This window comes from Siphateles boraxobius, unplaced genomic scaffold, assembly GCF_051911475.1.
Source record: "Siphateles boraxobius isolate OS27281-9 unplaced genomic scaffold, OSU_SipBor_1 66, whole genome shotgun sequence".
NCBI lineage: Eukaryota > Metazoa > Chordata > Actinopteri > Cypriniformes > Leuciscidae > Siphateles > Siphateles boraxobius.
Window position 1 is genome coordinate 12,525,053 of NW_027509193.1, and position 24,948 is coordinate 12,550,000.

Here is a 24,948-nt window from a genome sequence, read left to right on the forward strand (position 1 = left end):
CTTCCTTTGCTTTGAACTTTGAGCGTTGTAACTTTGCAGATGTTGTTTATGCTCAAACATCAACATTACACACTAACTAAAGTTAGAAAAGGGAAATCATAAATCAACTACCCCTTTAAATAAAAGTTTCTCTATACCTGCACTGACATGCTTCTCGAGTTTTCAACAGCAAAACGGGTTCTGTAACTGATTGAAAGATAAACAGCTCATCCATATTTCAGTGTTATTTAAGCAGACAGTTTGCCTTGCACATTCAGTTTAACAACATTAACAGCAAGCCAAAGAGAGCAAGGTTACAATTGAACTATGCATTTGCATTCATACACTTACATTATGTTCTTGCTCCGTCCATGCAATAAATGTACGTTCTTAAATGTGCAAGGTTTTCTACTGTATTTCAACTGATCAATGTATGACCCACTTAAGTGGCTGCCAAATGAAACTTTTAAAATCGGTCAGAACAATAAAAATGTATATTCATATTTACAAGAAAATATGAAGATGCATACATATCATTTTTGCCTGAGTGATTGTCAGCCTCTGCTTTCCCGCTACAGACTGAAGTGTCTTGTGAGTGTATTACACGCTACACTGTTACCCTTCAGCTAATAATAGAAAAATACTGCACTTTTCTGGTGTTATTTTTTGATTGGTTGAGTATTCATTAAACTTCTGAACACACAGCCCACCTCAGATTGCTTTTAATCAAGGCCCAAATCGTAAAAAAATAAAAACAGATTAACACTATCTGTGCCTAAATTTTGATTGTGTGGGCATGGGCGTGACTTTCGGGTGTCTACTGTGGTTTGTTCAACTTAACCAGTAAAACCTAAGATCAGACATTACTTTAACTGTAGTATTTGGTCAAAGTGATGAAAACATATAAACATGTAGAATGTACACAAGCTGATATTCAGAATGTCCCTCGTGGCTCACCGTAGCTGATGAGCTTCCCCATTGGCTTCAGTAGGTTATAGCCCTTATGGGTGTCAGAGCCTCCCAGAGGATCCAGAACAATATCCAGCCCTGAAACACAGGCAGCAAGACATATGCTAAATTACCAAATTAATTCTCCTCCATTTACCATATTTATAAATACTGTATCTACAAGTCAAATTCAGAGTGCATGTTTTCAGTTAACACATTTTTGTGTGAATTGTGAGAGAATATTGTGTAAATTAAACGTTAATTGGCAGTCATTAACAAAATATACGGCATGTAGCAAAAATATACACTACTGTTAAAAAAAGTTTGGGGTCAGTAAATTTTAAAATAATGAAATTAATACTTTTATAAAAGCAAGGATGCATTAAATTTATCATAAGTCACAGTAAAGACTTTTCCATTGTTTGAAAAGATTTATATTTTAAATAAAAGCTGTTCTTTTGAACTTTCTCAAAGAATCCTGATAAAATTGTTTTGTGCTTCTCAAAAATATTAAGCAGCACAACTGTTTTCAATATCAATACTTTTTCAGTATTTCTATTAATCAAAGAATCCTATAAATGTTTATTTAGTTATTTTGATATTTTTAGCAACACATGTTGACAATGTTTTACCATGCAAACGGTCTAACAGCCAAATAACAACACTCTCAGAAAAGTACTTTCTGCATTGTAACTCGTCCAAGTCTTTTTTTTTTCCCCTTCTTTTTTTTTTTTGAAGTGTGCTGGCACAGGTGTTAAGTTTTTTATACTATTTCAGAATCTCTGTCTTATACTGCAGATGGCCTTGTCTTTGCAGTTATATTTTAGCACATCAGTGTATCACTGAACACAAAAACAGTTATTTTATGGGTTAACATTGATCTCCTCTTGACCGGAGTGGAATGTCATCAATGTGATAATGTTTCTAAATTTCTAAGATTGCTATGGTCAGAGGGGTACATCAAATAAAATGTTCATCAGGGAAAGAGTTAAACAAAAAGAAAGGAATTTGTTTTGTCTGTTTCTCTGATAAGATAAAAGAGTAAACAACATTTTATCAGACTGCGTGTTAAGAGTTACACCTGACTAAACATACACACAAAACCTGAATATACACATCAGATACACAACCTAAAAACACAAATGTGGAAAGACAGGGTAGACGGATGGACTCCAAGGTTAAATATACAAAAACGGTCCGTTAACAGCAATTCAAAGCAGAAAAATTCCTTATAGACTTCTTAGAGGAGACTTTATAGGCTGTCCATTCTTTCTTTAATTGCAACATATTCATTATTAGGCTATTTGCACACGTAAAAAAAAATAAAAAATAAACAGGATTCTTTGATGATTAGGAAGTTCTAAAGATCAGCATTTATTTAAAATAGAAATCTTTTCTAACTTTATAAATGTCTTTACTGCTGTCACTTTTGATCAATTTATTGTGTCCCCAAACTTTTGCATGGTAGTGCAAAGCTGGTTTGCGGTGTCTGTGCGTACCTTTGGGGCTTATTTTACGGATCTCCTCTACGTAATCACGTGTCCGGTAGTCGATGGGGTGCGTGACTCCACCCTGGCTGATGACCTCGTGCTTGCTGGCTGAGGCGGTGCCAAACACTGTGACATCGTTCACCGTTTTACACAATTGAGTGGCAGCGATGCCTACTCCACCTAGAGAGGGAACAAAACAAGAACTCTCAACACAAAGTATTTTCAGCATTTTTCATCTCAAAACAAAAGCAGAACCATGCAAGCAAAGGGTACAAGAGGACAAAACTCAATGCAGCCATTTGACCTTAAAGATGAACAGCCACCCACACATGTACAAACATTTGGGCCATTGTAGCAATCCCATTATCCCTGGCCCGTTTAACTTGTGGTTTCAAGGACAGATAACTTGGAGTTTCTGTCTGCTTAATTCTTGATTTCCAGAAAAAAAAATGCATTCGAGTAAAAATGCATTCTAAAATCCATACAAAATGTGTCAGAGTCATCTAAAAGCTTAATGTTTAAATGTGGTGGTTTATGGTGAATGTTTTACGAGAACACTTTACTTGTGTACAAAAGGCCTCATTCAAGAAACACGAGCAGAACAAATTGTCTAAATCGTTCGTAAAGCCGTTTTGAAATTTAGAACCTGCTCCCTACCACGTGTAAATGGTGCGCAAAACATTTGAATGTTCTGTGTTCTAATTTAGGCAAACTGATGACATTGCATTTTGATGCACTATGTACCATAATAATATTATTTCACAAGCTGATTTGCCCTGTGCTTTTTTTTTTTTTTTTTTTTACCGTTCAAAATTGGCACTAGTCACTGTCACTTTTTACCCAGCTGTCCAATCACAATGGAGGAGGGGCGGGACAAATACTACACCAACCAACCATCCTCCTTGAACAATGAATGAACAACAATGGAGAAGTTAATATTGCTGATTACTGCATTTTTATATTCAGTCATTTTCTTAAAAATGAGATACTAGTAACATTACTGCCATGGATATTCTGTATCATAACAACCAAAGTATCTCAGCTGAAAAAACGCTGGACTTGGAAAGCCAATGACTATGGCCAGTTAGTCTCTTTAGCATTTTTGCTATATACTGGAACCAAACCTGAGAAGGAAGTCCAGGAGATTCCACAGTGTTCCTGGACACGTAATTTACTTAGTTGTAACTCATGGACGGGGATTATGCTAATAGAGGGTTTCACTACACGTCATCAATCCGGAAGTCGGCCATTTTGGAGGCACTGAACGTAAACAATGCCACTGAACTGAACGGACTTGTATATCTGGCTGATTATTGCTGCTGAAAAATGGGCGTTTTTTGGTCTGTACTAATCGGTCGCAAAAAGAGTATATTTCGAGTTCTAAAGACTGCCAAAGAGTTAAAGAGAAGAGTGCAAAAAAAAAAAACATATGAAAGCGTTTGCATCAGCCACATGTGTAAATGAAGCGTTGACTATGGCTAAAATGTTGACGTAAAGTAGTTAACTATGGCCACATTCACACTGTCAGTACAAATCCGATTATCTTTGTATCCGATTGGAATCTGATCTAAAATGATGTCCAGACTGTGTATCGCAACTGTTCAGATCCGGTTTGTGTGTTCATGCAGCTCTTTGGCAATATGGCAATGACGTTGCGTTGATGGAGGGGTGTGCATTTGCAATGAGATGTTGTCTTATTTAAATTTTACAACATGGAAATGTGTAGCCTCCGTGCTGGACTCCTGCGTCTGGAGCTGATGCAGAACTGTAGGAGGCTGGTATACACAGCTTTTTTTCTGCGCTCTTATCTGCGCCAGTTTCAAAAGTAATAATTTTCTGCTTGTCCGGCAACAACACAGCCTTGTTTCGGCAGCGACTTTCGGCATGTTCCCTATTACAACATCTGACGTTTACATTTTACATGGCGTGAGAAAGTCAAATACCACGCGAAATCCGATCAGAGCGTTCAGACTGAAGCGGATTTCCTGATATGTGAAATTATTGTAGCTGAAAATGTGTTTTTTTTGGACTGACAATCTGAACGAAGCCTATGTCAGGATAGGAAATAGAAGGAAGAATAGCAGTAAGGGCTAGAGAAGCTAGCTCGTTCAGATCTTTACCACATATTAACTTTAGTTCGTCAAAATTCCACGCTTTTTTCTGCTTAAAGTCAATCTCTATATGATTTTGCAGCTTCCATGTGTTTTTTCCGTAGTTTAGACATCATAAATAAGTGTAACAATGTGTTCAGTAGTACATAAACAGTGCAATCCATCCTGTTGTTTACATCCGAGTATCTCCAATATGGCCGCGCATCCGGGTAACTGACCAAATCGTGACGTAGGTGCAAACCACCTGTATAATGAAACCATAATGTATCTGTGCATTAGTTCTTAAATTGAAAGCAGCCATATGTGTCTGTCATTAATTTTGTTGTCAAAACAACAAAAGATGGCTTTAATTGTAAGGAATCAGGATTAATAGCCTATGTATTCATTTAGTCAGGACTAAAAGACTATGCAGTGTTATTTTACATTAAACTGGATTTGTTTTCATCTTGAAATCTCAAAATTCTGTCTATTCATTGTATGCATTTGAAATATAGAGTAGAGTTCTGTTTTAATGTACCCAAGTGTACCTAAAATAAAAAGAGTTTAATATAGTGGTTTGTGGCTCTTAAGTTTACAAGTGGTTAATTAACGAAAAGAAATGATGTTCACTGTTCTTTTTTATAAATATAGGATTTTTATTAAATCTATATGCATCGAGTTGATTCGAGAATCGAAATCGAATCGAACAGAGCTTGCGAACATCTGAATCTATACTCTGATGTCTTAAAGATTCCATTTACATTGTATAGGTTGTGAAAATTTCATCTCAATTTTGACTGTGTGTCTTGCATGTGTGTTTCTAAGGGAGAGGCAGAGCAGTGTCTTAAAAGGTCACTAGTGCATGAACCTATAAAGGGTAAACCTTATCTAATGGCAAAATTAATAGAGCGCACAAACATAGTTATACTCATAAAATGTGATCATCAAATGCTCTAGGCTTCAGATTGAGAGGAACTGGACTTGCAATCACACACACACACACATTTTCTTCAGCTGGCACTTTTCATGAACAGGATACAAAATTTTAGTGCCTGATGTTCTAAAAAATTGAGTCCCTTTTTTTCAGGAGTTCAAATTTGAATTTTAAGTAAATAACAGCATGGAAAAAAAATAGCCTAGGCCCTAGAGGAACAAAATCTTAAAAAAAAAAAAATATATATATATATATATATATATATATATAAGATATAAAAATCTTAAAAAAAATGAAATATTTTATATTTAAATTCATAGAAATAGAATAAAATAAAAACTTAACCCAGAATGAGTAACAGTACAAATATAGCCTAAAGAAACAAAATGTATACAAATGGGGGGGGGAAGGAATAGCAGGCTTGCAAAATTCATCTAAATAAATCTATAACTCCATACAGTCTAGCTTGTTTGGGACCAAATAAAACTTTGTTACAATAACACTGATAGCATTGTTGAATGGTTGAGCTCGATGCAGTTAACACTTGAATGTGTGTAAAAATTGAGTGTGAAATGAGAATATTTACTTCTCTTGATGTTGTTACTTTGACCCGGTGAAAGTTGATCTACTGTGTGTGGATTTGTTTAGCTGTATGTTAGGGAAAGAGTTCAGTGAGGACTGACACTGAATCAAGCTCATGTAATGTTCATATAGCCTACAGTATCTTCTGTTCCATCATTTCATTAAACGGCTCTCTCTTCCTTTCTCATTCACTCGGTAGTGAATGAAGTTTGTGTTGCCATGGCGACACACAGCAGGGCCGCCATTTTCTGTGTCAGAGAGCTCACAATGCATGGGAACACACGTCTCTTTCACATCGCGCTTTTTAACCTGCTGTCTCTCTCGTCTTGTCTCCTGGACCTCGGGGTTTGCGGTGCCAGGCCGCCCCATGACCACTGAGCTCCGATCACAAGACCTGCGGTAGAGCTGCCAAGAGATCCCCTTAACCTCACAGAAAATGTACACAAAATTAACCTCTTTCATGTGTGCTCATATCTACTAATCTCCAAAAGTATGTGCACTTTTTTCTCCCTCACTCAGCCTCATGTGTTCGCTAAGTCTTTTGTGTGAAAGTCTTTTCTGCATAGATAGGAGTGGCTTCAAGCATGGGAAATCACCTCAGACCCAAGGAGGTCTAACTAGAGCAAGATATTTATATTTATATATTAGATATATTTAGATTTTGTTTTGAAAGAAATTTATACTTTTACTCAGCAAGGATGCATTAAATCAAAAGTGACAGTAAAGACATTTTGTATGCATCACAAAATATTTATTTCACATAAAAATGCTGTTTTTTTGAATTTTCACTTTTGAATTTTCTATTCAAAGAATCCTGAAAAAAATCATGGTTTCCACAAAAATATTAGGCAGCCGTTTTTAACATTTATAATAAGAAATGTTTCTGAAGGATCATTCAAATATATTAAAATAGAAACCCGTTATTTAACTTAGTAATATTTTAAAATTATTAACAATATTTCACAATATTAGTTTTTTACTGTATTTTTGATCAAATAATGCAGCTTTTATATGTAAAAATACAACAGAAATTCTTATTTACAAAAAAATTACATTTCTTTCCAACAGTAACCATTTACCATAGTAATTGTGGTAAACATAGTTAAGTGGTAAGGGGGGCATCTTTATTTGAAATACTTTTTGTCCACACTGGTTTTTAAGTGTGGTTTATTCAAGATAACCCGCCTTTAAACAGCTTGGAAACCCAAAAGTGTAGTCGGTCACTTCAGAAGGTCTTTTTCTGTCCAAGTGATCAGGTCTTGGCCAGAATAAGCTGCAGTGTGGACCAGACCATATGTCATTTAGCTAAAGGTCTGGCTGCTTTGGCAAAATGTGATTCAAAAGCAATCCATACAAAGCTTTTCTGAATAATATTATACAAAAAAAATATATATATATATATATATATATATATATATATATATATATATATATATATATATATATATATATATATATATATATATATATATATTACACATACACACAGATCAAACTGACTCAGGGTTTGTAGAGTGAGGGATTTAGAAAGAGCAAGAAAACAAAGAATCTGTAGCTACACAAATAAAATTCCACAACAAATTTAAGTGCAATAAATGGAATTAAACACGAGAATCTGCAGAAGAAAATTAAGCAGAATGTTCATCTAATCGGGCTGTTTTACACAAGGGCGTATGAGGGTGAAACACACACAGTGAACTCTTTATGTTTCCCTCTATCCACACATTCATACACGCACACACACACTTGGCAGCCAACAATCTCGGCCACAACAATATTACCCTCCCAGTATCACCCTCCTCTAGCGAGAGGGAATTTTCCCCCAAAACACAGAGGAATTCTGCAGATTCCCAACATACGAGCACTCAGCCCACACCCTCAGTGCAAATAGAGGACAGAGAGAGAGAGTGGGACTTGTTTCACTGCAAGTTTTTTTGACAGAATTCAAAGTGGAGGTTGCAAATTTGTGCTAATTTATAAACAGCTTCTTTTATCTGCATCTTGTTCTTGAATTCTTTCAAACGGATCTCAAATCAGAGCAAAGTTCCAAAAAAACTTAATGAAATGGCTAGTGACTGGTCAATCGAATTCAAGTGAGTCACACACCAATCAGACAGATGATGCTGTAGTATTTGGCATGAGGTGCCATCACAATGAAGAGGCTGTGCTCAGCTTGGATTTGTTCTGGCAGTTTATTCAATCAAGTGTAGGCTACTCCATCACATTTTAAAGGGGATGTCTAATGCCATTTCATACATTCTGACTTATTTACACTGTAAAAGAGTTGGATTCTCATGCTAAACATGGCCAAAGTTTCGGGTCAAAAGACGGGTTGGATGTATGACGGAGTATTTCTGTGCCAAATACACTCCTTCAGGATTCGTATAAGTTTCAGAACGTTTTTTTTTTTTTGATTATGGCCCTGTATGATGTAATAAAGGACGGAATTCCTTGTATGGGCACTTCTCCTGGAAGAGCATGCACATATCAACCAGAGCAAGAGCAAGAGCACGCCCATCAATGTGCTTCGTTCGGGTTACGGAAGCTGTCGGCAGCACTGTCATTTTGTTTATAGACCACGAAATCAGTGTGTTTTTGGTTGTGAGAGAAAGATAACTTTGTTCAGCTTCCCAAAGAACCCAGTGTTAGGGGAACAGTGGATGCAGTTAAGTTTTTCCAGGGCAGCAACAGAGTAGTGCAAGTGTGTTTGCTTGTTCCCGGGATTTCTGTGACGAATGTTTTATAAACAAGGCCCAGTTCAATGTGGATTTGAAGATCATTTGAGACTGAAAGATGGAGCGGTCCCAGCGATAAAAGATCCCGGTCATGAGTCGTAATTGCAGGCGGTAAGTAACATCAAACGTCTGTGTTTTTTTGGCAATCGTGCATATAATGTAAACAACACAAACATATAGTGAATCAAAAGTTAACCAGAGATAATGCGATGATGTATTGTGTGTGACTCTTTAGCTCCGCCCACGCCACGCCTCCAGGAGTTTGGCTGTTTTCGGAAAGAATTGGTACAACGTGATCTGTCTTTTATAAATCTGATCAAACTAAAGACTCTTCGGAGATATGAAGGATGCAATGCTACTCTATATAGGTACTCAAGATTCACATGATATTGGCAGAAACTGAGTGTTATGTGCCCTTTAAAGGTGCTGTAGGACACCTGCAGTGATGGGAATAACGGCGTTATAAATAAACGACGTTACTAACGGCGTTATCTTTTTCAGTAACGAGTGATCAAACGAATTACTATTTCACCCGTTACAACGCAGTTACCGTTACTTACACAAAAATGTGCCGTTACTATAATTGAACTCACTGAAGTGGTTTTCATCCGAGTATGCTCTCTCTCTCCGCCATAAGACCTGCAAAGTTTTTTCTATGGTGTGTGTATGTGTGCGTTTATGAGGCGCCGGAGTGGACCAAAGCGAACGCGGCGAGTGCGCTCAACAATGCCCGAGAGAGACAGAGGGTGTCCGAGCATTAGAATACTCTCTATAGCCTATTGGTATCATCTACAACGTTTTAATTAATTTACATGGTTATACAAATAAAATCTAAAAAATAACCTGCAGGGAACGTTCTGGGAAGGTTCTGCTTAGGTTATAAAAATAAAACCTAAAAATAGAGGGTATGCATTGTTGACGTCATTTTCCCAGGGGAACCGCCCCCTCAGCCTGACTGAGTGGCAAAAGAGCTGCTGCGTGACTGGATTTAATAGGGGAAACGAGAGTAAAACAAACGATGGTTGGACTCCATATAAGTGTTCCTTACAACTTAGGCCTACCAAAGAATCAGTGATCCATGGATATTGACATGCAGCCATCGTGTTTCCTGACATTTATATGTGCCTGATTTCGACGCCGGGGAAATACGTGAAGCAAATTTGCCTGTGAAGGCTTTATATAAATACAATATAGGTAGGTCTAAATCCAGGTAATCACAATATCAATGTTATATATAGGCTATAATCATATCGTCCAGCCCTAAAACTTGTAGCCTATAGTTTTTTTGTCAGTTTATTTAAAAAAGATCAGATTATGCGTAATAAGCCGACAACGCATGTGGTCATGTAAACGCGAAAACCCGTTTTCTTTTATCGGAGTATAGGGTCATAACCGGCTTAAGCATAAACCGGTCGACACAGGTAGTTTTTTTGCCTCTTGCTCGGATTTCGCATTATGTAAACGCATTAACCTGCTTTCTGTCGGCTTATTGAAGTGCTATAGTGCTAACGCTATAACCGTTACTGCATAATATACGATAATATACGAGCTGTAAGTTTCCCGCTTACATGTTGCAAGCTTTATTTAACATAAACCGACATAACAAATGAAATAGAGTCAGATACGCAAATTAATGTTTTGTCGTCACACAGGGTCATGGCCTCATTTATTAATTAAGTCATGGTGTGTTGTTAATAAAGTCATTACTTGCATTGGTTTTACTGGTTTGCATGTAAACAGCGAAAACTGGTTATTTCAATAAGCTGACATTTGTGAGTTATCAGCTTACTGGTGTGCATGTAAACGTGCTCAATGATAACTGCTAATCCATTTTTCTCTGCCTGGAGTAAAGTTATTTCTATAAATTGCAGTGATCAATTTGCTTCTCTGTTCTGTAGCTTTCGGCAGTCTGTAAAAATATACCTCAGATTTGTCAAATGTAGTTGTACAGTCAATCGCAAAGCTCGTTCCCGTTTTAGATGTGTTTGTGTTTTTCACGGCATTCACGCTGAAAACCAATGCTGCCGATCAGTCTTTTTGCCACTCAGTGGCCTCAATCACTCCAGCTGACGGTGATGTCACGCGCATTCCCTCTATAACAGGGAACGTTCATGGGAACGTTCTGTTTAGGTTATAAAAAAAAAAACGAAAATAACATTCCCAGAAAACATCTTTGTTTGACCGGTTGTAAACACGTGCGGCAAACAGAATTTGGCTTAAATAACCTCTGATGATGACGTCCTCTGTAGGTTATAAAAATAAACCCCAAAAATATTATACTTTATTATTATAATACTTTTTTTTGGTAAATTGTTCAGTATTATATTGAGAGAGCACTTCATGTTAAACTGTCTACATTTGTGAGGAAGAAAATACTTAGGCTACAGTATGTCTTAGTTGTGAAGTTGTGTAAAAGTTTTATCGTTTTAATATGCACTACTACAATATTATTATATGCACTATTATTTATTCATTTTTGGTACATTTCTTAAGAAGCATAATTTATTTTTAAACTTATTTGCTGGCCGGTTGTGGTCTGTACGATATTAAGTATAAACCATCTATTATGTTTTATTGTTCTACTATAGTAATGATAATATTTAGAATAATATATTGAATTTAATAGGTGTCTCTCACATTGTCCCACTGCAACATTAAAATAGTGTAGATTAGTGTTCAATGTTTTATAATAATAATTTATTCTATTAAGTGTCCATTTCATTCATGTAACATATTTAATACTGGGGGCATCCAAGTTATTTGACATAGGCCTATTTGAACATTCTTTTATAAAGTAACGCAATAGTTACTTTCTCTGGTAATTAGTTACTTTTATAATGATGTAACTTAGTTATTATTTGTGAGAAGTAACTAGTAACTATAAATAATTACTTTAAGTAACATGCCGAACACTGGACACCTGGGAAAATGCTAACTTTAGCCGGATAGCACAAAAAGCATACGTCCCACCCTCCCTGCAAATCACTGTCCAAAGCTGAAAGCATGAAGGCGCACAGCCTAGAAGACCGGAGACAACGTTACCGCAATACATAATTGAAGTTGCAGTCAAATTACTAACACTGAAACTAATTTTTTTTTTTAAATAATAATAAATAAAAATTATATATATATAAATATTGTGTATATATATATATATATATATATATATATATATATACATACATACATACACACACACACACACACACACACACACACACACAAAAGTACTAAAACAGCATCAAACTCAAAATATTAATAAATACTAAAATAACACTGCACATTTTCTCTTTTCCTCACAAAAAGCAATAGAAAATTCTTAAACCTCTTTTTCTACAGAAGAAACAGAATTCATACGAGTTTCAAACGACATGAGGATGAATAAATTCATTTTTGTATGAACAAATCTTTTAAAGAATAACAGATTATGGACTCTAAAATATCGAAAGAGATCGATTTTATATATCATTGCTGATGGTAACAGTTCTTCCAGGATGTTGTAATCCTGGAATGCTTATTTTGGTGCGATGAAATGGTGAAATGTTTGTTTTATTTTACAAACGCAGCACCCATTTTTTGATACACGTCTTTCCTTTACGGTTCTCCAGATACAACAAACTATTATAACAAGTAGGCGGTTCTTCACAGTTGTGCGGGAAGCATCAGGGCAGATTAGCATTTACACTACAAATGTGTTGTGTCACATGCACTTTCAGCTACCTTTGACTGATCTGATCACAAAATGTTTTGGACCCCATTTACGCCTGTATTCAGTCGGTTTGTGATGGAATACTTTTATGGTGCCTCTGCACACTTTTTGAAGCCAGACAGCTTCAGAGTGACAGGTATCAAAAGTTATATGGGTTAAGACCAACATAAGGGTGAGTAACTAATAACAATTTTAATTTTTCCTTTCAAGAAAACGCATCAATGTTTGCCTGAAATGCACATCGTGCTCCATATGAAGGTGCAGTGCCATTCTTTACTCTTAGTGAAACTCAAGAGGAAACACATTTCCAGTTTTACAGCGAATTCAAAAAACATCCTGTTCAGTGAGATACCAAGGGTTTCCTGAGTGCACACGCACACACAAGCATTCATACACACACAAACAATCTCAAGAACAAGAAAACACAAGCTGAAACAGAGAAAGATGGTTATAATTAAGAGAAACATGATGTGCTACATGACTACAGACTACTCATCTGTGACTGACGCCTCGCTCAAGAGATGCCAGAACAGCTATTTATTTATTATGGGGGTTTTGGTTTGATTTCTCTGCAAATATTTATGACCACTACTAAGTTTTGTCTTAAACATTCCCTCTTTCGCTGTTAGGGTGTGGTGGTGGTTCAAGGAGACGCTTTCGAGATTGTTTGAGATTCCTGGTTTCTGCAACACTCCAGTTGGACGAGAGCGTTTCCTTCCACCCCGAGCCAAAGCTTCATCCACACCCACACTGATGCATATGTCCACCAGCACTCACAGCGACAGGGGATATCAGACACATATCAGTTCAGTCCGTTCATTGGGCCTCATTTATGAAAAACAAGGAGAATAGATTCCTGTGTAAATCATTCGTAAATCCATTCTTGTGTAAATTATCCCACTGAAGTGAATGCTAACATTTTCCAAGAATGGTTTTATGTATCATTTACACAAATTTCTTTTCTCAAACGTTGCACACTAACAAGTGTAAAACTTTTTCCTCACAAGCGCACAGAAACAAATGCAACATGGAAACCATGCATATAAAACACTGAAATACCTCCACTGGGCTATATCATCACTTTAAATTTTTAAAACCTTTTTTTCTTTTCTTTTTTAAAAGAAAAAGGCTTTCTAAATACTGACTTGTACTACAGAACGTCCCTTCCAGGGTTCAGGAGGCAGAATGCTTATTAAAATGAGTTTTCACACAATTTCATAAACACATTAATCTAGCAAGAAATATAGCTGCAAAAACTGAATGTATATTGCAAAAAAGTTGTCAATTGCCAAAGACAAATGTGACCCTTGATGACAAAACCAGTCACATGGGTCATTTTTTTGAAATTGAGATTTATACATCACATCAAAGCTGAATAAATAAGCATTCCATTGATGTATGGTTTGTTGGGATAGGACAATATTTGGCCGAGATACAACTATTTGAAAATCTGGAATCTGAGGGTGCAAAAAAAAAAATCGAAACATTGAGAAAATCGCCTTTAAAGTTGTCCATATATGTTCGTGATTGTGCTGAAAACAACAAAAAAAAACATTAGATTTGTACAATATTTGTTGAAGGAGTAATGAAACTGAACACTAGGTGACGCTGTGTATGAATTGCTCAGATGCGCTCAGAACATGGTGTCAATGATGATTAACAAAAACTATTTCTATATCACAAAACATTAAAAATATACAGCAGTTTACAATAAAACTCAAAATAACGGAGAGGCAATATGGCCAATCCCTGAAAAAAAATGTATTGGTTGGACTCCATGATCCAATGAATCTGCACCTAATGTTAATGTCGGCATGAAACGGACATTGCGATAGTTTTTTCTTGCCTATTGTAGTTTATCTTGGATTGTTGTGGTTTGCTATACTTTCGTTTGCTGCGATCTCATGTGAGTGACAAGTTTTCCTGCAATATTACATATAACAATTTATTCTGCAAACACATATACGCTGTTCTGTTCGAACTAGAAAAAACGTAATCACTTGAAATGTTACATAATGAACAACTGTGTAATCACAGTTCAACCAAATACCCATCATCCCAAAATCGGTAAGTTTTTTCCAATACAACCACAGAACAGTCTTTACTGGTGGCAGAACATTGTCTAAACATTTATAAACTAAACGGCTGCTAAGGAACTCCTTCGAATGAATTTATCGATAAGAGATTTGCTTGACGCCTACAGGAATATTCTCGGAGAACAAATAAACTATTCAAACCTGCACTTACAGAGTCTCCCAAAGGTCATTATTTAGAGAGCACAGATTCCCAACACACACACAGCACATACGTACACCTGCACATAGAGTGAAAGATCCTTTAGGGAGGACACTTGGAAATAGTTAATTAACACAAGGGACTCTCTGATCCACTCACACGAATGATGATGGGAGCGCAGAAGTAAATGTAAACCACTGTTGTATACTCCCTCGCCAGCGTAAAAAGCCCCAGGGCTCCCTCTTGGCCAGCTGGAGGAGCCATATATACAAACACTTACGCACACCTGCACATGACGGATATATCTATTGTGTTGTGGCTCACGAACATATAATTGTATTAGGTTGCATGCAATTCCTGTTATGAAGCCGCAATACATTAGCATAATCTCCACACACACTTTCACTCACCTGCGGCCATATGGACGAGTATGCTCTGGTTGGGACGCAGGTGCCCAAAGTCAAAGAGCATCATGTAGGCGGTGATGTAATTGACAGGAAGTGCCGCCGCCTCCTCAAAGCTCATGCCCTCGGGCATCAGGAAGGTGTGTGTGGTCGCCACCACAACTACTTCCTGCCACAGACCGCTGCGATTCAGAACCAGAACCTTTTCACCCACCTACAGACGTGGAAAGAGAAAGAAATGTTGAAGGCACATTTGAAAAACAGCCCTGTAAAATATGCCTTTCAGTGTTTTACGCCACCGTCAGTCATCATAGCAGCGCTGCAAAAATGTTGTGTACATCAATATACATAAAGACTGTTTTCGAGAACATGTGATGAAGCTCATTGGATCTGTATGGTGATTTGCCCTTTTTGGTTTTGAGTAGCGTTGGATTTTTTTTTTTTTTTTTTACTTTTTTGGCAAGACAATTGCACAGCTGCACAGATCTGGGGGATCTTTTGTCTATGTTTTGTTGTCATTATCCTTCAAAACAGTTAGCATACTTTAACAAAATATTTGAACCTGGACTGTAGGCCATCTGGACTGTTTCGCTAAACTTTATCTTGGAGCAGATAAATGTGCTCCATTTAGAGTCGTTTGATAATATCTGTTGTATCTGAAAATCCTTTAATTACCTTGGAGACCCATACACACAGATAACAGGAAAACTGGAAAACTCAGCAGACTTCCACTACTTCCTTTGGAATGAGGAGATACAAGGTATCCAAACGTTTACACACACATTTGTAACACAGACCTCTGAACCTCCATTAAGTACGTTTACACGTGCAGGTAAAAATCAGTTTGTTGCATAGTCGAACTGCATCAGTCTATTCAAGTATACATGACAATGCATTGAATTGAATATTTGAAGGATAAATACACATTGGGTCTCATTCATGAAACATTCGTAAATATACGAGTAAATATGCGAGTGATTTGCGCGTAAAGAGACCTTCCCGAAAACTCTTCTCCTGATTCACAAATACTTCGTAAACGTCAGATGTGATAGTGAAATGTGTGTGTATGTTAATGAATTCCAATCAGTCATAAATGGGATGCGCGTGCACGTTTATTCTCAATTACCATAAATCCCGCCCATTATATCCGACTGACAACTATATATGGGCATCATATTATGACATGAATGCGAATGAAAAAGTAAAATTTCTCAGATGCAGAAATTGAAGTTTTATAATCAGAAGTTCATTCAAAACGCCACATTTTATTTTCAAGCGTACATAGTGGCGTATCGGGTCCTAAAAAAAAGGAAGCTTGGCACCATATTACAGATGCAGTCAATGGAGTTTCATCTGTTAATCGAACATTCCCAGAAGTGAGAAGAAAATTGTTCGACATTAAGCTTGAGAGCAATAAACGAATTAGTTCACTTCGGAAAAATCGTATTAAAATTGGAGAAGGACCACCATCGCAGATGCTATTACTGGCTATCATAATAAGAAAAACCGTATGTAATTACTATATATATAATATTTTTTCAAAATGCTGTGTAAATATGTACCCGATTAAGGTGAATTAAAATGCAGCCTTATTAATGAGCAAAACGTTCGGGTGTTAAGCGCACTATTTACGCGTGGCTGGGAGCAGGTGTAGATTTCTTGTGTACCAACTAAGAAAATACGAACATTTTAATGAATCCGAAAATTTACGCCAGAACCACTTTACACACGATTTACACAAAAATTCGTTCTGCTCGTGTTTCATGAATGAGACCCATTGGGTGTCCTTCACAGCATGCGCACAAAAATGAAGAAAACTGTAGTCTAACTGAAGTTGGCATGGAAATTCACCTCATCTATTTTCGTAATGCATCTTATAATGACTTATCCATGCATTTCTTTTCTTTTTTTAATGAGCTTGTAATTTTTAAACAAAATGTCATGACCCGATCTTCCATTAGAACGCCAGACTCTCTGGTGACGTACAGGTTGATGACTTCTTTAGTCATTTCCATTTCCAAACCCCTTTCCAACAATAGACCACATTAAGAATTTACATTTTTGGGTGAACTTTCCCTTTAAATACAGTATGAGCAATAGCAAGTACAACTAATAAACCTCCAAATAAATTGTATATTGTAATTCCTGCACCAATAGCAGTCCAGAATCATTTTCAAGTCATTGGTTGACCCAGTGTTGTCATATCAGACCGGTCAAGCTGCTCAAATAAACAGATTGCCATTTGCCACTCTGTTTGGTGTCGCTAGCACCAACAAATGGCACTTCACCTTAAAGCGGGGTTCAAAATTCATAAAGGTAGTGACGCTGACTGATCCGACCTTTGTAACGTGCACAAAAAACTCTCAACACTTATGTCCCGTCCTCCACTTGTGCATCCTCTCAATCAGTAGCATCATAAACATTCTACTTCCCCTACCACTCTTTCTCTGTCTATCTCTTCTTTTCATCTCCCATCTCCCCCTCTATCATGCTTTGTCTTTCTTTATTTCTAAGATCAGTTCCTCTCATCAGGGGGCAGGCAGATCCTTCAGCCTCAATGAGCTTGAGAGAAGACAACACACACACACCGTCGGAAAAGCACCTCTCTCTATTTCTTTCTGAGGACACACAAACTTGGCACAAATGTTCAACGGAGCTTCAGAAACCACACACACGGAGAAGCTTTTTACAAAGTAAAACACAAACACTAATATACCCAGTGCTTCCCTCACAGACAGGAAGACACACACACACACACACACAGTCTAATAGGCCCAAGGGGACACATGGGCATCTTTGTCTATACGGTCCAATTAGAGAGCGGGGCTACTCTCAAGCCGATATGTCTGTGCCCCATTTCATTTCTCCTCCCTGTCTCTCTCATCTAGTCTTCCACATCTCAGTCTTGCTTTCTGCCATTACTCTTCCTCCTTTAATTGGACTTTCTGCACATCACAGATCAATGGGCATCCATGTCTCGGCCAGGAATTGTGATCATGACTCACCATATGGGGAAACCAAACCTCTTCCCCCTCCTTTTCTCTCTCTCTCTTCGTCAGACTTGCAAAACAGTCACACTTGTGTCAAACTTATACTTTGTATTCTGTGCTTGCACAAAAACAAACAACACTTTTCGGCTGAGGTTGCAAAGATCAAGGCCAGCTAAAGGTCTTGTGAGATGTCCGTCACTGGCTGGCTGCGCGAGTCTCTCCTGTCTCTTCCTTTCCTGTAAGCATGCACATACACACTCAAACACACATGCACACATACTGACTTCGAAGGGTAAAGTGGCCATCTAATGCATTAGGCTCATGAAATACATCTGTCGGCGAACTTGTAATCTTGTTGCAGTGGAAATGTGCAGGATTCTGCTCCATAAAGCTTTGCTGTCTCCCAGCAGTGATTTTGTCTATTTTATCTGTGTTTGTTTTGTATGTGACAGCAGTATCCCTGCAGTTAAGGCTCCGGCCTGCAAGCACAAAGAATGGCCATTCAGAATCCCATGTGGGGCAGTGAGATATTGAGATCAAAATCCTGTTTTATCACCACAGTGCCTTTGAGCAAGACGCTTAACCCCAGCACGCTCTAGGTGGGGTGCACTCAATGCAAAAAAAACACTGTTGCATCTATGAAATAGCAACTAATTATGCAGGAACTACTTAAAAATGGATTTCTGCTATATTTCAATATCTATTTTTATTTAAACTCAATGCTGACATGAAATATTTTTGGGAAGTTGAAATGTCCTGCGGTGTGCACTAAAATAAATAGCTTTATTTTTAAATAGCTTAATTATTTTATAATAATTATTATGCATGCAGTTTAATGACCTCATTAATCAAGAGATTACACAAATTATAAAAAAACATTCTCTTCACTTTTTTGTGCTGCGGGAATTAAAATGAACTAGGAAAGTCAAAAAGGTGACAAAAACGGTGGAATTTTAAATATTATATAGATATTGATTATTTTTGACATTAATATAAAATGGAATTTTTGCCATTCGGCAGAGATTTTTCCAGAAATTGCACACAGATATTTATACATGATAGTCCTGTTGAAGCTGGTCCTTTTTGGAATTTTGTCTTATTATCAGATTCCATGTAGAACAATTATAAAGAAAATAAAAAGTATTAAATGCAAAGTTAAAATACTTAAAATGCACTACAAGGTACTGCCGTCAAAGTTTGACTTTTGAAGTATATCCATTTATTTTTGCTTGTTTTATGTGGCACCTGGTGAAACTGGGCTTAGATATATATATTTTTTTAATCCTCATCTGTATTGTTTAATCCCTACAATTGTCAAATTATGTCATACTTCCATCATAGTATCAGTACTGTAACACCCCTCTCTCTCTACCCTTCGTCAAAACACTGTTACCACTTCTCTTGTTCTACTGTTATTTACTGCGCAGTAAAAAGGTTTTTATTGTTCCACAATGACACAGCTCTAGTATGTTGATCGTTTATATAGTAACTGAACAAATCTTGGCCAAATAATCCATAACTCTACTCTAATTGTGCAGTTAAACTAGACATCAGGTTTCCATGTCAAAAATCTTATGTTAAAACGGTTTCTCGATGAAAATCGGTACACGGCACCACCAAATTCAGCTTAAACGGTGCGTGTCCCTGCTGTTCACTTACTGGTATTCACTGCGTCGCTGTTTATCATCGACCTGTCAAATCACACACACACAAACAGAAGGAGGGAGAGAGAGGGAGAGAGAGAGAGAGAGAGAGAGAGAGAGAGAGAGAGAGAGAGAGAGAGAGAGAGAGAGAGAGAGAGAGAGAGGAAATTCCAAGCTGACAATGTGGTCCAGAGGAAGATAATTGTGAACAGATGCATTTGATCCTCGCAGCAGAACTCTGATAAATATTGTGTGTGTGCAATCTGTGCATAAGCAACAAGTTATATGAATTATTCATGAAAAATAAATGCTAATATATACTAAGAGTGGGCACAAGAGAGCAGTTTAGGAATAACATCTGTCAAGTCATGAGAGGATGTCATGGCCTTTAGCATTCACCTCTACAGTTCTCAAGAGTGTCTTTACAGAGATCCGTCTCTTCCACTAAGAAAGAGTCATTTTCTGGATATCACAATCAGCAGATTCCTCACCTCACATGCTCACCCAACAATGTCCGCTTTGCCAAACACTATCAGGTCTCCAAATGTTAGATGAAGCAATTGTTTGCTTGCTGACATGGTAATACAGAGAGAGTGAGAGAGATAGGGTGGACCATGACCTTTTAAATTCAATATTGATGACAGACAAGGCTGAGGAAGAGCTGAACCATTATCTTCCTTGTCTGCATCACCCACCAGCCAACGCCTAGTGCTTGCTTTTGCTCGCTCCCTCTTTCTCTTTAACTCATATTAACATACAAAGACTCAGGTTTTAATCTGCATTTCACACGATTCTTGAACATATTACCTTGACTGGCTTTCATTAAATATGTTTATTGTTCTCAGTAACACAAATATCAAATCCTTTCAACACACAGAGAAGAGAGAGAGAGAGAGAGAGAGAGAGAGAGAGAGAGAGAGAGAGAGAGAGAGAGAGAGAGAGAGAGAGAGAGAGAGAGAGAGAGAGAGAGCCAGCGCCGGTGCATGGCGTTGCCATGATACGTTGCCATGGAGACCAGCAGCGACCACCAGGCATGACTCATCGATTTGTTCATATGGAGCGCATAGAAAGTCAATCAGGACACGTCATACTAAGACTCCGCTGTTTTCTGTGGACCTTTAGGGCTGAGAAAGTAACCAGAGCGAGCATTAGGTTTATTTGCAGTATTTTAGAATCGCTGGCCAACTATATCAAATATGGTAATACTAAGAAATTGTAATTCATTGGCGCGATGCCTACAGAAATAGGCGTTTACGTTTATATAGGCCTAAAAGGACGAACTTTGATTATTGTGTAAAGAGGCTAAAAGAGAAGAAGAAAATCTGGCACTTATGATGAATGATGTCAGAGTATGTCGGTGTCACAATGCGCGAGGCAGATGACAATGGGCGCGTGCGATTAGCATTTTCCCCCCTCGCGAGCCTCGCCCTTTTTCCTGCGCGTGGGGAGAGAGTCCTCCACGCGCGCACATTACACTGGGCATCGCGCGCACAAACACCTAAAAGTGAATTAACAATATCGAAAGCATTATCTGACTACGTACTTTGTACGACTATAATTGACGCGGCTGGCGCGTCTCATGTGAGACTTCACAAAACCCCTCAATCTCTGAGAGAAAGAGGGCGGTGGTTCCTTCCATTCACACTCTGAAGCCATAAAACCAAACGCGTATTATAATAAACCAAGCTGCCTACATTGATCGTGACGCGACAGGTCATCGTTTATAATAGGAACGTTCTTATTTAGCTGTGTGCATAAAGTATCACACAAGGCGGTTAGTTACTTTCCATTCGCCCCGCGCACAAGCAAAGCTCGCGCTCCCGGCCGTGTCCGTTCAGCGTTCTGGCCCATTGCTTGGATCAGCGCGACAAGAGCTTCGGTGCTTCTGAAACAAGGCTACCGGCGCCCCTCCCGCTCCTCTTTTGTCTCCGGTGGCGAGTGATCATGAGAGGACTTTAAAGTCTCTTTTCGAATGATTGACTTTTTTTTGCACAGCCTTAAAGATAATTTAAGATATAAATGACAGGGAAAACATTTTATAATACGTTGTGTGTTGAACAAACTCGTTATAGGCTATGTCATATAACGAAAAAAAAGGAATACCGCTGAACGCATATTAATATCAATAAATGTCTGCATAGAATAAAGTAAGATTGCTCACCTTTCTGTCAGTCACATCTTCACCGACAGCCTCGATGATCCCGGAGCACTCCATGCCCGGGGACACCGGCGGGGACGGGAGTCGGTCGTACAGTCCCTGTCTCGCCATCAGGTCGGCGAAGTTCAGCCCGCACATTTTCACGCGCACCATCACCTCGCCGCTCTTGAGCGCCGGTTTCCCCTTCTTCACCTGGAGCTTCACCTTATCGTACCCGCCGTAACCGGTGAGCACCAGAGCCCTGTAGCTGAACGTGTCCTCCTCTGGGGCTTTCTCGGCGGCGGGCACTGGGGTGTCGGCGTCGGCGGCGGCGGCAGCAGCGGCCTCGGTGGACGCGCTGGTGGGCGGTGGGTCGGGTTTGCTCTCGGTTTTTGGGGACTCGGCGGGCGTCTTGGTCTCCTGCTGCTGCTGCGGCTGCTTCTGCTCCTCGGCGTTTTGCTGCTGGGCAGGTGCGTCTTCGCCGGACATTGTCGGAGTTTGGGTAGAGAACTTTTGAGGAGAAAAGATTCGCGTTTGTTTTCCTGCCTCACTCAGGCAAATAATAAAGAGCTCAAATATAGGAACGGCTTCGCGGTCCACGGTTTTCTCAGCCTTTGCAAAAAGGATGCTGGAGCCTGAGAAGGTGGAGGACAGGGAGACAGAGAGAAAGAAAGGGAGTGGAGGATGCCTCACGACGACTAGTGAGTGACCCGAGGCTCTGACAACTATTGAGTAAAAAACGAGGCGAGGCGTGGCGAGCTGCAAAGCCCGGAGAAATGGAATTGAGGGGGGAGTATAATGGATTGAAGAGTCCAATGAGGGAGTTTGTGTGCTGACAGGCAGCTGTGCTGACTTCAATTTAGTAAATGCAGTCAGGCTGTTTTTACTACTCAGCTGAAATTCAGACGAGAGAATGAGAGGAATTCTGGCTGAGTGTTAAATACACTTTCACAGATAAATCTTTTTATCTTTAGGAATGTGTAGGCCACTTTTGAAATGTAACCTTAAATATGCCTAAACATAGGCTGTTTTAAATACAATCTATTTATTTGTATTGTAAATTGAGTTTGTTCAACTTATGTTACATATTTTGTTGTAAAGATCTGTCAATAAATCAGCAAAATAAAACAAAAAGTAAATTTCATAAGAAAATAATTTTGAAAATCTGCAATCCTCTTATAGACATGTTGCTTCAGACAACAAGATCTGATTTTCTTATTGATTTTAAGTAATAATCACATTGAATGATGTGATTCAGCCATAGGCACAAGGCCACAGGTTCATATTGAGTCAATATAAATGGTTCAGACAGAAGCCAAAGCATTTGATTACCATGTTGCCAAACTACGCACGAACTGGAACAGAGTAGTAATCGCTGTGAAAGCTCCATACACTGGACAAACTGTTGTATAATCATATTTTATTGTATTTTAAGACAATACAAAATCCCCCGGCTTCACAGACAAGGCTTAAAGGGATAGTTCACACAAAAATGAAAATTCTGTCATCATTTACTCCCGCTCATGTCGTTCCAAACCCGTAAGACTTTTGATCATCTTCGGAACACAAAGGAAGATATTTTAAATGAAATATGAGAGGTTTCTCACCCTAGACCGCTTTAAACATATAAACTTTCACCAGTGCACACATCAGTTGTGGTAAACGGAAGCTAAGCTCAAGCATGTTCGCTTGACGTGCGAGAACCAATGAGGTTCATTCTCGTGATTCAAATTTTTTCAAAATGAGAAGAAATATACTGAACCAGGAAATCAAAATGGTACACAACGCCTGTGTGAGCAAGAGGTGTGCATGTTAAAACCACAGTTCATAGCAGCTCCACTGTCTGGAGTTTTAAGTGTCGTTTTTGTATGTAGTAGAACGGATGTGTGCATGTGTGTAGAGGCGTGTGTGTCCTTCACGTGGCTTTGGAGGCATGCCTATGAGCATGTTTGTGTGCAACCAGAAGGCCAAGAGGAAATGTCTATTTATTCCTTCTATTCTCCAAGACCGATCTGGAAATCAGTAAATTCACACAACCATTGTTAACACTTGAAGGCGTCCATGTGTTTGTGAGTGCTCTGACATCAAATAACTGTGCTGGCAACAACTAAAGAAGCCATGCTTTTGCACACTAAATCACACACCACACCCCAACACATTTATACCAACATACACACAGCCACCCACTGCAATAATAAAGGTCACTGAAACTGCTCTCTGACTCATCAGCAAGTGCAAAGGAAGTGCTTTGAGAGAAACAGGAAGTGAACTGTAGGTCATGGGGCTGAATGAGTTTAGAAGCTATGCAGATCACGGCAGGAAAAAAGATGAAATATGCAGAATTATATTTCCTTTTATCAGGTCACCGGCGTTTTAGAAACAATGACAAAAAATAAATTGCTTTAGAAATCTAAAAATGTTTGTGGTCTTGGAAACCACCCAATGTCTTGTTAACTGCGGCTTAGTTACTTGAGCTCTGGTCTTAAATCTTTGCAAATAACATCTGTTGTTTTTGTGCCAGTCTTACTGTACCCACCAGTGGTGATATAAATCCTCTAATGGCTGAAGAGTCGGGCAAAGTCCTGCTGGCAGGCGAAACCTGTGTGCCAAATGCTATGAAACTCAATAGCCTCCAGCACTTAAAATATAAACATTGAGTAAATGGACATCGCATACTGCATTTCATTCTTTTTTATAAATACTTATTATAATTATACTTATACTTATAATTGTATTTATATCTATCTATCTATCTATCTATCTATCTATCTATCTATCTATCTATCTATCTATCTATCTATCTATCTATCTATCTATCTATCTATCTATCTGTGTGTCTATCTATCTATCTATCTATCTATCTATCTATCTATCTATCTATCTATCTATCTATCTATCTATCTATCTATCTATCTATCTATCTATCTGTGTGTCTATCTATCTGTGTGTCTATCTATCTATCTATCTATCTATCTATCTATCTATCTATCTATCTATCTATCTATCTGTGTGTCTATCTATCTATCTATCTATCTATCTGTGTGTCTATCTATCTATCTATCTATCTATCTA

The 24,948-nt window shown here is 38.2% G+C and overlaps 1 protein-coding gene across 1 annotated transcript in view; it reads right to left on the bottom strand.

Annotated features, from left to right (window-relative positions):
* The window catches only part of vat1 (vesicle amine transport 1), a 38,354-nt gene extending 15,713 nt beyond the window's left edge, over positions 1–22,641 (bottom strand). The window contains exons 1-4 of the mRNA XM_077212217.1: positions 21,901–22,641; positions 15,113–15,320; positions 2,427–2,597; positions 937–1,026 (exon numbers count right to left, since the gene is read on the bottom strand). Of these exons, the coding sequence (XP_077068332.1) occupies positions 937–1,026; positions 2,427–2,597; positions 15,113–15,320; positions 21,901–22,365 (934 nt within the window). The 5' untranslated portion in view covers positions 22,366–22,641. The remainder of the gene's footprint in view (positions 1–936; positions 1,027–2,426; positions 2,598–15,112; positions 15,321–21,900) is intronic.
* Positions 22,642–24,948: the final 2,307 nt, after the last annotated feature.